The 12,439-nt window shown below is 39.0% G+C and overlaps 1 protein-coding gene across 5 annotated transcripts in view; it reads left to right on the forward strand.

Annotated features, from left to right (window-relative positions):
• The window catches only part of INVS (inversin), a 219,896-nt gene that overhangs the window by 158,871 nt on the left and 48,586 nt on the right, over positions 1-12,439 (forward strand). For all 5 annotated transcript variants that reach the window (XM_050938135.1, XM_050938137.1, XM_050938136.1 and 2 more), the window contains one exon: positions 6,463-6,675. In XM_050938135.1, coding sequence (XP_050794092.1) covers positions 6,463-6,675 — 213 coding nt within the window. The remainder of the gene's footprint in view (positions 1-6,462; positions 6,676-12,439) is intronic.

Below are 12,439 nucleotides of genomic sequence, written 5' to 3' on the forward strand. Positions count from 1 at the left end.
GTCTCTGACTGACACATAAATAATAGTTTTTGATTTAAAAATCTTGGGTTGATAGTTTAAATTGGTCACATGACTGCAGGTAATCAGCACTACTATATATTTTGGTGCCTCTTTTCAAGAAGACAGCTTCATCACAATCAGAAACAAAATTGTCGATTGACATGCCAAATAAATATGAGTACATCAACATTTCAAAAATCACTAGAATGATTTAAAATCCTATGTATATTAGTGCTGCAGGGTTTTGGCTTCCATCCCGTCTCCCTTGTTTGTTTGTTTTTTAGTTGTCTTACTTACCCCTGTCATTTGTTTTTTGTTCACTCTGACCATCCAGACTTCTCTTCCTGTCCTGCAGAGCAATTTATTGTCATTTTTCTATTGAAAACCACACTAGAAAGCATTAAGCAGCTTCCAGTTGTGTTCCTCTAATGCTATCTATAGTGACTTTCAATAAATAATGAAAATAAACAAGCTGTATTTTAATGAATTTTCATTTATACTATTAAAAACAGATGTTCTACTAGAGAACTGGAGGATGAACAGCCTTCTACCTGTCTTAAAGAATGCTGTTAATGTTGCTTGAAGAACTTCAGGTTAAAGATTTTTATCCTGATATTCCTATAAGCACTTCATTAGCATCTAGGGAAGTCCTCTGTTCCCCTTCTGGAATCACTGTGTTTGTATGTGTGATCCTTAGATCCCACATTCAGATATGCTCTTTCTTATAATTGCATTATCTAATCTAAATGCACCGACACGTCTGTTCCCTTTTCTTTGTTTCTTTTACTGTTTTAAAAGACAAGGAAAATAAATTTTAAAATACTGTATTAATACATAGTTACAGTTAAGAACATAAATGCACTAATCTCAGGAAGCTGAAGAGTTAAGGCTGCAATGACATTCCAGAAACTCAGCCACATTGCACATACTGTACATAGTAAGCCATACATTTAGGAGCATAAGCAGTAGTCTTCTAAATATGAGTGCGATTCTTGTTATAGGAACCTTAACTTTTGAATTTCCAGAATTTTGTATATTTAAATATTCAACCTTAACATTGCACTGATAGTGATGCTACATTTGCATTCATCAAATAGTGTGTCATATGTCTAAACTCTGTCATAATTGGGAATGAGTGAACCTTAAAAATTGATAGTTCTCTTTTCTAATAGCACCCTTCAAGGGAGGTTTAGCCCCTTCCTACCTTTGCACAAATTGTGAAACCATACTACTTGGCTTAAAGAGTTAATATTCATAGTTCCAGAATATAAATATTTGCAACTTTAATACAAGTCTAAATCTAACTGCCAGTCTTCTAAAACTCAGTCGTAAATATCTCATTGAGGACAAATTAATAAGACAAATTGGTGTTTCTAGACCAAACTGTTTTTGAAATATGATGATCCTAGAAAACTCTTTAAGAATGCCTTTTTAAAAATAACATCCAGTTGTCACAGAACATTATTTTCTGCCAAGAGATGGGGCATTTCAGGAGCAAAGAAGGCTTTTGAGAAATGTAAATGGGAGACGAGAGAGTCAAAATGAGCTCAGTGATTTTTTTATCAATGTAATCGTGGCTTTTCCTTCAAGTGCTGGTCCCCATGTGTATTCCACACAAGGGAACAAGTGCACATCATGCTCCTGAGATGGGAGATTTATGGCATGTGGTGTCCCTTGGTCCATGCCTGTGCAGTAGCTCTCCTCGTACTTGGAACTGAGGACATAAGGGGCATTGTGGATCGATACCTCTCCAGTTCCTCTCTTACTGCCAGTCAGAAGGATCTGAAGCAAAGAGGAAGGAGTGGGGCTAGTGGAATACAGATAGGGACCACATATCTCAAAGAATTTCCAGTTACAGGTAAGTAACCTCTGTTGACACTCATGCTTTAGAAACCTAAAAATATGCTTTAATATCTTTTTGTATTTGTTAATTACAAATTTTCAAAACAGCAAGTAAACTTTTAAAATTGATTTTTCTCAAGTGAGCTCCTTTCAGTAGTATCTGTCCAAGAATTATTTCAAAACTTTGTCTCATTTAATGTTTTATCAGCAACACATCTTGACCTACAAATCTCCATGCTCTGTCATTGCCTTTTATTCCTATTGACATTTCAGTTCAGACACTCTAATCTTCCCATCAAACCATCACCATATGGCAAGTCCAATTGTGCTGTCTGTCTGTTCTTCCTGTCTTTATCTGCATTGCATCCTTGCTGGTTACCATCAAAAAGAGCCTTAATTTTTACTGCCTCATACATTGATACTAGCTGTTTAACTTGATATATTGTATAAGCATCGTGACAGGTTTCAGAGTAGCAGCCGTGTTAGTCTGTATCTGCAAAAAGAACAGGAGTACTTATGGCACCTTGGAGACTAACAAATTTATTTCAGCATGAGCTTTCGTGAGCTACAGCTCACTTCTTCGGATGCATAGAATGGAACACACAGACAGGAGATATTTATACATACAGAGAACATGAAAAGGTGGAAGTATGTACACCAACAGGAAGAGTCTAATCAATTGAGATGAGCTATCATCAGCAGGAGAAAAAAACCTTCTGAAGTGATAATTAAGATGACCCGTAGAAGGTATGAGGAGAACTTAACATAGGGAAATAGATTCAATTAGTGTAATGACCCAACAATTCCCGGTCTCTGTTTAGGCCTGAGTTAATTGTATCTAATTTGCATATTAATTCGAGTTCAGCAGTCTCTCTTTGGAGTCTGTTTTTGAAGTTTTTTTGTTGCAAAATTGCCACCTTCAAGTCTGTCACTGAGTGGTTAGAGAGGTTGAAGTGTTCTCCCACTGGTTTTTGAATGTTATGATTCCTGATGTCAGATTTGTGTCCATTTATTCTTTTGCGTAGAGACCGTCCAGTTTGGCCAATGTACATGGCAGAGGGGCATTGCTGGCACATGATGGCATATATCACGTTGGTAGATGTGCAGGTGAACGAGCCCCTGATGGTGTGGCTGCTGTGATTATGTCCTATGATGGTGTCACTTGAATAGATATGTGGACAGAGCTGGCATTGGGCTTTGTTGCAAAGATAGGTTCCTGGGTTAGTGTTTATGTTGTATGGTGTGCGGTTGCTAGTGAGTATTTGCTTCAGGTTGGGAGGCTGTCTATAAGCGAGGACTGGCCTATCTCCCAAGATCTGTGAGAGTGAGGGATCATCTTTAAGGATAGGTTGTAGATCTTTGATGATGCGCTGGAGAGGTTTTAGTCGGGGGCTGTAGGTGATGACTAGTGGTGTTCTGTTATTTTCTTTGTTGGGCCTGTCCTGTAGTAGGTGGCTTCTGGGTACTCTTCTGGCTCTGTCAATCTGTTTTTTCACTTCAGCAGGTGGGTATTGTAGTTTTAAGAACGCTTGATAGAGATCTTGTAGGTGTTTATCTCTGTCTGAGGGATTGGAGCAAATATGGTTGTGTCTTAGAGCTTGGCTGTAGACAATGGATCGTGTGGTGTGTCCTGGAAGGAAGCTGGAAACCTGGAAATCCTGGATGCACCATCATCTCAAGCATTGGCACCTTAACAGCAGGATTGTCTGGCTCTGTGGACTCTCTCCTCAGGCCCTATGCTACCAGCACTCCCAGCTATCTTCAAGACACCACTGACTTCCTGAGGAAACTACAATCCATCGGTGATCTTCCAGAAAACGCCATCCTGGCCACTATGGATGTGGAAGCCCTCTACACCAACATTCCACACAAAGATGGACTACAAGCCATCAGGAATAGTATCCCCGATAATATCACGGCTAACCTGGTGGCTGAACTTTGTGACTTTGTCCTCACCCACAACTATTTCACATTTGGGGACAATATATATCTTCAAGTCAGTGGCACTGCTGTGGGTACCCGCATGGCCCCACAGTATGCCAACATCTTTATGGCAGACTTAGAACAATGCTTCTTTAGCTCTTGTTCCCTAACGTCCCTACTCTACTTGCGCTACATTGATGACATCTTCATCATCTGGACTCATGGAAAAGAAGCCTTCAAAGAATTCCACTGTGATTTTAACAATTTCCATCCCACCATCAACCTCAGCCTAGACCAATCCACACAAGCGGTCCATTTCCTAGACACTATTGTGCTAATAAGCGATGGTCACATAAACACCACCCTATACCGGAAACCCACTGACCGCTATACTTACCTACATGCCTCCAGCTTCCATCCAGGACACACCACACGATCCATTGTCTACAGCCAAGCTCTAAGATACAACCGTATTTGCTCCAATCCCTCAGATAGAGATAAACACCTACAAGATCTCTATCAAGCTTCTTAAAACTAGAATACCCACCTGCTGAAGTGAAAAAACAGATTGACAGAGCCAGAAGAGTACCCAGAAGCCACCTACTACAGGACAGGCCCAACAAAGAAAATAACAGAACACCACTAGCCATCACCTACAGCCCCCGACTAAAACCTCTCCAGCGCATCATTAAAGATCTACAACCTATCCTTAAAGATGATCCCTCACTCTCACAGATCTTGGGAGATAGGCCAGTCCTTGCTTATAGACAGCCTCCCAACCTGAAGCAAATACTCACCAGCAACCGTACGCCATACAACATAAACACTAACCCAGGAACCTATCTTTGCAACAAAGCCCGATGCCAGCTCTGTCCACATATCTATTCAAGTGACACCATCATAGGACATAATCACAGCAGCCACACCATCAGGGGCTCGTTCACCTGCACATCTACCAACGTGATATATGCCATCATGTGCCAGCAATGCCCCTCTGCCATGTACATTGGCCAAACTGGACGGTCTCTACGCAAAAGAATAAATGGACACAAATCTGACATCAGGAATCATAACATTCAAAAACCAGTGGGAGAACACTTCAACCTCTCTAACCACTCAGTGACAGACTTGAAGGTGGCAATTTTGCAACAAAAAAACTTCAAAAACAGACTCCAAAGAGAGACTGCTGAACTCGAATTAATATGTAAATTAGATACAATTAACTCAGGCCTACACAGAGACTGGGAATAGTTGGGTCATTACACTAATTGAATCTATTTCCCTATGTTAAGTTCTCCTCACACCTTCTATAGGTCATCTTAATTATCACTTCAGAAGTTTTTTTTCTCCTGCTGATGATAGCTCATCTCAATTGATTAGACTCTTCCTGTTGGTGTGCATACTTCCACCTTTTCATGTTCTCTGTATGTATAAATATTTCCTGTCTGTGTGTTCCATTCTATGCATCCGAAGAAGTGAGCTGTAGCTCACGAAAGCTCATGCTGAAATAAATTTGTTAGTCTCTAAGGTGCCACAAGTACTCCTGTTCTTTTTGTATAAGCATCGTTTTTGTACTGTTTCCACTAATATTCAGTTAATAAATGTATTTTCCTAGCATGGGCACTTCAGTCCAAGTGGGAGTTCTGTGTACATTTTGCTGCCCTTTACTGCTTATGTGAATTTGGGCTAAAATTTTCAGAAGTGCCTAAGGGTATGTCTTCGCTGCAGTAAAACACCTGCAGCTGGCCAGAGTCAGCTGACTCAGGCTCTCAGGGCTCAGTCTGCTGGGCTGTGAAGGGGAAGGGTCAAGAGCCTGGGCTCCAGCCTGAGCCCAAATATCTACACTGCAATTGTAAAGCCCCACAGCCTGAGCCCTACGATCTCGAGTCAGCTGATCTGGGTCAACCGTGGGTGGTGGTGTAGTATAGACATACCCTAACTGACTTTGCCTAGGTCCCCTTGAAAACCAATGGCACTTGGGCCAGTAAGTGGCTTTTGAAAATGGGGCTTGGTCTCCTAAGTCTCTTTGTAAAAATTTTACCCTCAATGCCCCTGAAAGTGTGGAAGTAATACCACGTGCTATAGATTGTCATGGTATCATCAATCTTTCTGTAACACATCTCTGCCAAAGCACTTAAACCTGTCCTACAAAATCACTGCTATTTCTGTTTTGGCCTCTCTTTGTCAAAGCTGTAAACCTTGTTAATTATGTAATTACAGTATTTATGTGGTATTCTTATGTGGATAAAGATTCACTAGCTAGAGGGTAAAATGGACCACCAAGCTCGTGTTTGCTTATGATCTAAACCAGAATTTGAAATCAAGTCCCCAAAAGGGAAATACTTGTGCAAATAACCCAGCATGCCTCCTAATCTAACATCATGGTCATTTTTCACTTACAAATTTAATTTAGGAACACCGTGCATCTCCCAGAGGACATATTTGTAAGTGAGCCTCAAGGAACAACTAAGTCTTAACTGTGCTTGCTCAAATCCTCTTTTTAAAGAAACATGTTAAGGTCTGGAATCTGTCAGATCCTCAGAATTTGGAAAAGTGGTTCTCTGAAAAAGTTGTTAAATACTTTCTGAGCGGAGGTTTCCTCATTAATGGAGCTTCCATCTCATTTTTTAAACCAAAAATATACATTGTAACTAGCAATCCAATCTATTGTAACACTTGTATGTTTTCTGTCTTTAGATACACACCACTTGATTATGCTTTGCTTGGAGAACACCATGAGGTGATTCAGTTTATGTTAGAACATGGTGCTCTATCTATAGCTGCCATACAGGACATTGCTGCCTTCAAAATCCAAGCTGTCTACAAAGGATATAAGGTTAGAAAGGCTTTCCAAGACAGAAAAAATCTTCTAATGAAGCATGAACAGCTAAGAAAAGATGCTGCTGCCAAGTAAGTCTGACACATGGAGAGTGCAAAAATGAAGCTATTAAAAATGAAATTGTTGAAGACAATAATAGTTTACAGATGAATTGCTCTATATTTTTTCACATCTTTTTAGAAATAAAGTCTTTGTTCCCTTAAAGGAAAATCTAGTGTTCTACCAGATGGTGTATAGATAGGTACATTATATAATACATTTATGTTTGGAGGGGTTTTTTTTAAAAAAAATCAAATATTTCTTTAAGCTTAATCATTTCAGTGGTGATGGATAACTCTGAGCCTGTGTCATGCAGAATGCTATGCTCCCTCCCTCTGAGAATCATTCTTCCTCTGATGAGTTCCCCAACTTATCTCTGTTTCTCAGGGGTTGGGAAGTGAAGAGAGACTTCCCACACAATCAGTTTCTAAAAACTTGTCTCTGCCAGTCCTGTTCTATATTAAGCCTGTTAGCTGGTTTTTAGTACTTCTGTTTTTGAAAAGACGAAAGAGTTTCTTGTAGTAGTGGTGTACCTGTGTCGGTTCCAGGATATTAGAGACACAAGATGGGTGAAGTAATATATTTTATTGGACCAACTTCTGTTGTTGAGAGAGACAAGCTTTTGAGCTATATAGAACTTTTCCTCAGACCTCTCTCAAAAACAGAAATTGGTCCAATAAAAGATATTACTTCACCCACCTTGTCTCTCTAAATGAGTTACCTTACAGGAGAACAGTGAACAAAAGACTATAGGAATGGAAGATAGAAACAAAGGGGAAGTTGAGAGTGAGCAAAAGTGTATGTGGGCAAAAAGTGAGTGAGCAGCGGAGCAAGAAGTGAAGGAAATACAGGATGGTAGAAGGAGAAAAGCTATTAAATATGGAACTTAAAAAGATTTTCACATGGATAAAATGAATTCACCAGTTACAGAGCAGCAAATGAAACTTTTTAAATGATCTTCCTGTCAAGGGCAGACATAAAATGACTTTTGCCATCTCCTAATTTTTAATCTTAGATTGTTAAAGCCACAGTAAATACCAATTCATAGCAGAAGTGCAAGGCTAAATGAAGTATTCTAATAGCCAAGTAACAAGGTAAATTAAAAGAGAACAGAAACGGATCAGATAAACAATGCTAATGTTCCCTCCAAACATCTGCAGTTTATCTGACATCCACATCCTGCCTAATCTATATAGGATGTTTCTATATCACACATTACTGTTGTCGCTGTTTTACATCTATGTATGGTAGTTGTTCCTAGTGGATGTCTTCATAGGGGATTTTGTCTTTTACCTTTCCCAGATACTAAGAAGCTTTACTCGTTTGTTTTTTCTTCTTGACTTCAGTTATGCTGGGAAAGCTTTAACAAATAGGTGATTCTTCTAGGGTTCTCTCTGACTTCCTCCAGTAGCTTGTTCCACATCCCACTTCCACAGGCTTTGAATCCACAATTCAACTGCTATGTTATAAGTGTTGAATTTTGCAATATGAATATATTATTTATTTTTTTAATATGGAGTCTCTTACTGGTATTTAAAGAGAATATGGTTTAAGTGTTTGAAAATAAACATTGGGTGGGTATGAAATTAACTTTGTGTCTATTTTATGAAGCTTTGCAACCTGCCCTAAAATGAAAACAAGCAGAATTTCACAACTTTCTCAATCTGTGATCACCCATCACTGTGAAACTCACAAAACTGCACCAAGTGAAAAGTCAGATTTCTTTACAGATTGCTTTAAATATGATCCCCACACCCAATAATTCTAACTTAAAATTACACGCTTTAAGTAAAATCCAGGAACTAGACAAAATATTGCAGAGTACAAAGTTGTTAATTAAACATCAGTAGACATTTAACCAATATTCTTACAGTGAAGAGAGAAAGGTGTCGAAAACATTTTCACAGAGGCATGAATGGAACTTATACTCTAGTTGTCTGACATCAGCTTGGGGAAGATGTTACTAATTAGATGAGGAAAATAAATGGGAGATATTTAGAAGACCACAGTTTATCGATAGCTAACTTTGCCTTAGCTAACTTTGTTTTAAAAAAAGCAGCTTGTACTTCACCAACTAGTGGAATTTTGTAAGGATTTTACAGACAAGAAAGGCAAAAGTAGTAGGTTTCATATACTGTGCAAAGATTTTTTTTGTTTGTTTTTTTTAACTAGACAAGTGCTTTAAAACTGACATTGGATTAGAAAGCATGTAGACTAAATAATTTATATAATTCAAGTAATTATACATAAAACATGATGAATATGAGTGGCCTTCTACTTTATATAATTGACTTAGTGCTAGCATTGTGATGAGATTATATAATAAGACTATAACTTTTCAGTGAACAGGTGAATTTAATCAAAATAATTTAGCTGCTTGTTCTATCAAGCAACTAAAATATAGTTTATAGAACTTTGTCGTCTGAAGTTCCACAATATTCAAGAGGGACAAATTGAGTCCTAATCCACTCGTGCTAATGTTGCCGCTTACATAAAGATGTATATGTTTTCCATTTGTCTCAGTATTAAAATATTGCCACTTACCCAGCTAAAAGAAACTAGCATTCAGATACTTCATATTCTATTTGGTGGACGGAGCTTAATTAAGTTACTCAGTTCTGCTACTTCAGCACTCACAGAAGAGATATTTAAAAACTCTTTTATTATAAACACCCCACAGAAGAATCTTCTCAATTGTAATATCTGGTTGTACAGAGATTTATTATTTACTACAGCAGTGCCTAGAGGCTGTAGCCTATAGGACTAACCTGCTTGCCTGCATATATATCTATATTTTCTTATAGTTTAAGTATTTGGTTTATTGCAATAGGTTTATAAATTTATAGTAAAGTAAGTTTGGCTGTAATGCAAGAGACCTACAGGCCATATCCTGTATGTTAAGCTAAGGCAAAGTTAGCATATCTATATTAAGACCTTTTACTCAGAAAGCAAAGTTGACCTCTATCTTGTTACCTAAATAGATGAGTACCCGCGCCTATGTCCATGACCTTTTATTTAGACCAATGGAGAAGGTATAGGGGGGGTTTCAGTGTTGTACTCACAGATTTAACAAGTACACCACAAGAGACTGATGTGTGTACATACCTGTCATCAGTACGCACATACATATTAGCCTATGGGGTAAGTGTACCCTAACATTTCTGTGGGTGAGGAATGAAATTTGGGCATAAGAGGAAGGATTTCCGGCATTTGCCTTATAAAAAGACGTGACTCACCTCAGTAGAGTGCTCAGTTCTCACTTTACTCCATCTCCATTCTCACTTTACTCTAGTCTCACTTACTTCCTCCACTCTATCTATTCCGTCTATTTACCATGACTGCTACTATTCGTAGGCTGTACTTGTTCTTCTTAAACTTTAAGTTTCAAAGGAACTAGACTAAGCTTGGTTTCCCTAAGTTTTATTCTTAGTTCGTTTATTAGGGTTTGATTTAAGTTTGTTAGTTAAGTAAACCCTAGTCAGCTTTGCTAGCTCTTAGTATATTCTAAGGACTGCATCCCTCACTCAAGAATTGAGAAACCTGAACCGCAAGGCTGTTCCTGTGTCTCTTACCACCAGGTTATCAAGGAAGGGTGTGAGTATATTAACCAAAGCTTTGTTGCATATAATACTATATTATCATATGTATCTTTTGAAAAGCAGTAATGCAATTGTAACTTTGTAACTCTGGGTATTTTACCATTTACTTACTATTATTCATTTTAATAGAAAGTCTTTAAGGCTATATCTGTCTCAGTGTGAGCTTCCTGTCATACCTCTGAGGGTCCTTTATATATTCTGTGGAGCCTGATTCAGGACAAGAACTTTTCTCTTCTAAGCAAACAGATAGGCGAGCCTAAAACCCATACTAATAAATACTGATTATAATAATAATTACTATTACTAAAATGAAATAAAATTAAATAAATAAATTAAATTCCCATATTATCCAAATTAATATTATCAGTACACCCGAAATCAGACTACAAGGCCCTGATTAGGACCACGGCCCCATTTTGCTAGACATAGTACAAACTGTGATGGGGCAAGGCCAGATGGCTACAGTAAAGTAGTAAGGAATAGGTATGTTAGCCCCAGGCTAACCAAATCCCTAGTATAATGGTAACCAAATGGCAGTTGCTCCAGGTTAATCAAGACACCTGGGGCCAATTAAGATCTTTCTAGAAGGCAATGGAGATGGCTACATTGATTGGGCCACCTGAAGCCAATCAAGGGCTGGCTGGAACTAGTTAAAAGCCTCCCAGTTAGTCAGTGAGAGTCACGTGTGAGGAGTTGGGAGCAAGAGGCGCAAGGAGCTGAGAGTGAGAGAGTGTAGTGCTGGAGGATTGAGGAGTACAAGCATTATCAGACACCAGGAGGAAGGTCCTGTGGTGAGGATAAAGAAGGTGTTTGGAGGAGGCCATGGAGAAGTAGCCCAGGGAGTTGTAGCTGTCATGCAGCTGTTACAGGAGGCACTATAGACAGCTGCGATCCACAGGGCCCTGGGCTGGAACTCAGAGTAGAGGGCGGGCCCGGGTTCCCCCCAAACCTCCCAACTCCTGATCAGACACAGGAGGAGTTGACCCAGACTCTGGGTTCCACCAGAGGGGAAGATCACTGATGTGAGCAAATCCACCAATAAGCCCAGGACCCACCAAGTAGAGGAGGAACTTTGTCACAAAACATACAAGAAGATGTGATTCCTATCTCACGGCATTTCCACAAAACATTCATATATTTCCCTTTCATTTCTCTGCAACAAATAAATCCTGAAAGGAAAATGCATTTCAAAACTATTCCACACTTCGATCCCTTCCACATACATACCTCAATTCACATACAACTTCCAGTAACCAAACACAACCAAAAACAAATAAAATAGCAATGCTACAGAGCATCCCCCAGTCTCTAGTAGACCAGAAGTGTTGTCAGCAACAGAAACACAAAAGCTGAGATTTTTAAATTCAGGTAATTTGGATGCCTTATTTTCATTAATTGTAATGGAAATTGTACAGCTGAAAGTGGCTCTGAAATTCTCAGCAAAAAGTTTTCACAGAAGCTTTTTCAACATAGAACATAGGGCTGGAAGGGACTTCAAGAGGCCATCTAGTCCAGTCCCCTGCACTCATGGCAGGACTAAGTATTATCTAGGCCATTCCTGACGCAATGTAAGCCCATTGCTTCTTGTCCTATCCTCAAGAGATTAGGAAGAACAATTCTTTCTCCTCCTCCTTGTAACAACCTTTTATGTACTTGAAAACAGTTATCATGTCTCCTCTCAGTCTTCTCTTCTCCAGACTAAACAAACCCACGTTTTTCAACCTTCCATCATAGGTCATGTTTCCTAGACCTTTTATCATTTTTGTTGCATGTTTAACCCTAGTGGAATGTTTGTAATGGGGTTCCTCACATCTTAACAGGAACTTAAGAGAACCATTTTCAGAACTGCATCAGACATGCAGAGTGGAGATAGTGTCTCCTGAAACTTCCTGTCCGTGTTTGAAAACTATTTCACTTTATTCTCTGTTGAATGTGTCTGCTGCCAAAGTTGGAAGACTTCTCTGAGGAAGTCTGGGATGAAAACATTAGCTCTTATATTGCTGCATGACTTGTGTGCTGTTACTTCTGCAGAAAGATCACCTGAATTAATATGGAGCATGCATTGCTGGGGCTTGTAATCTCTATCTTATCTCCATATTATAGATGATAACAGCTGTCATCTGCTTTATTGTATATACATTAATTGTGTTGCTCCTTGCAATTGGGTAATATGCCTTCTTTGGGCAGAATTTGATCT

This window comes from Gopherus flavomarginatus, chromosome 2 (genome assembly GCF_025201925.1).
Source record: "Gopherus flavomarginatus isolate rGopFla2 chromosome 2, rGopFla2.mat.asm, whole genome shotgun sequence".
NCBI classification, from domain to species: Eukaryota; Metazoa; Chordata; order Testudines; family Testudinidae; genus Gopherus; species Gopherus flavomarginatus.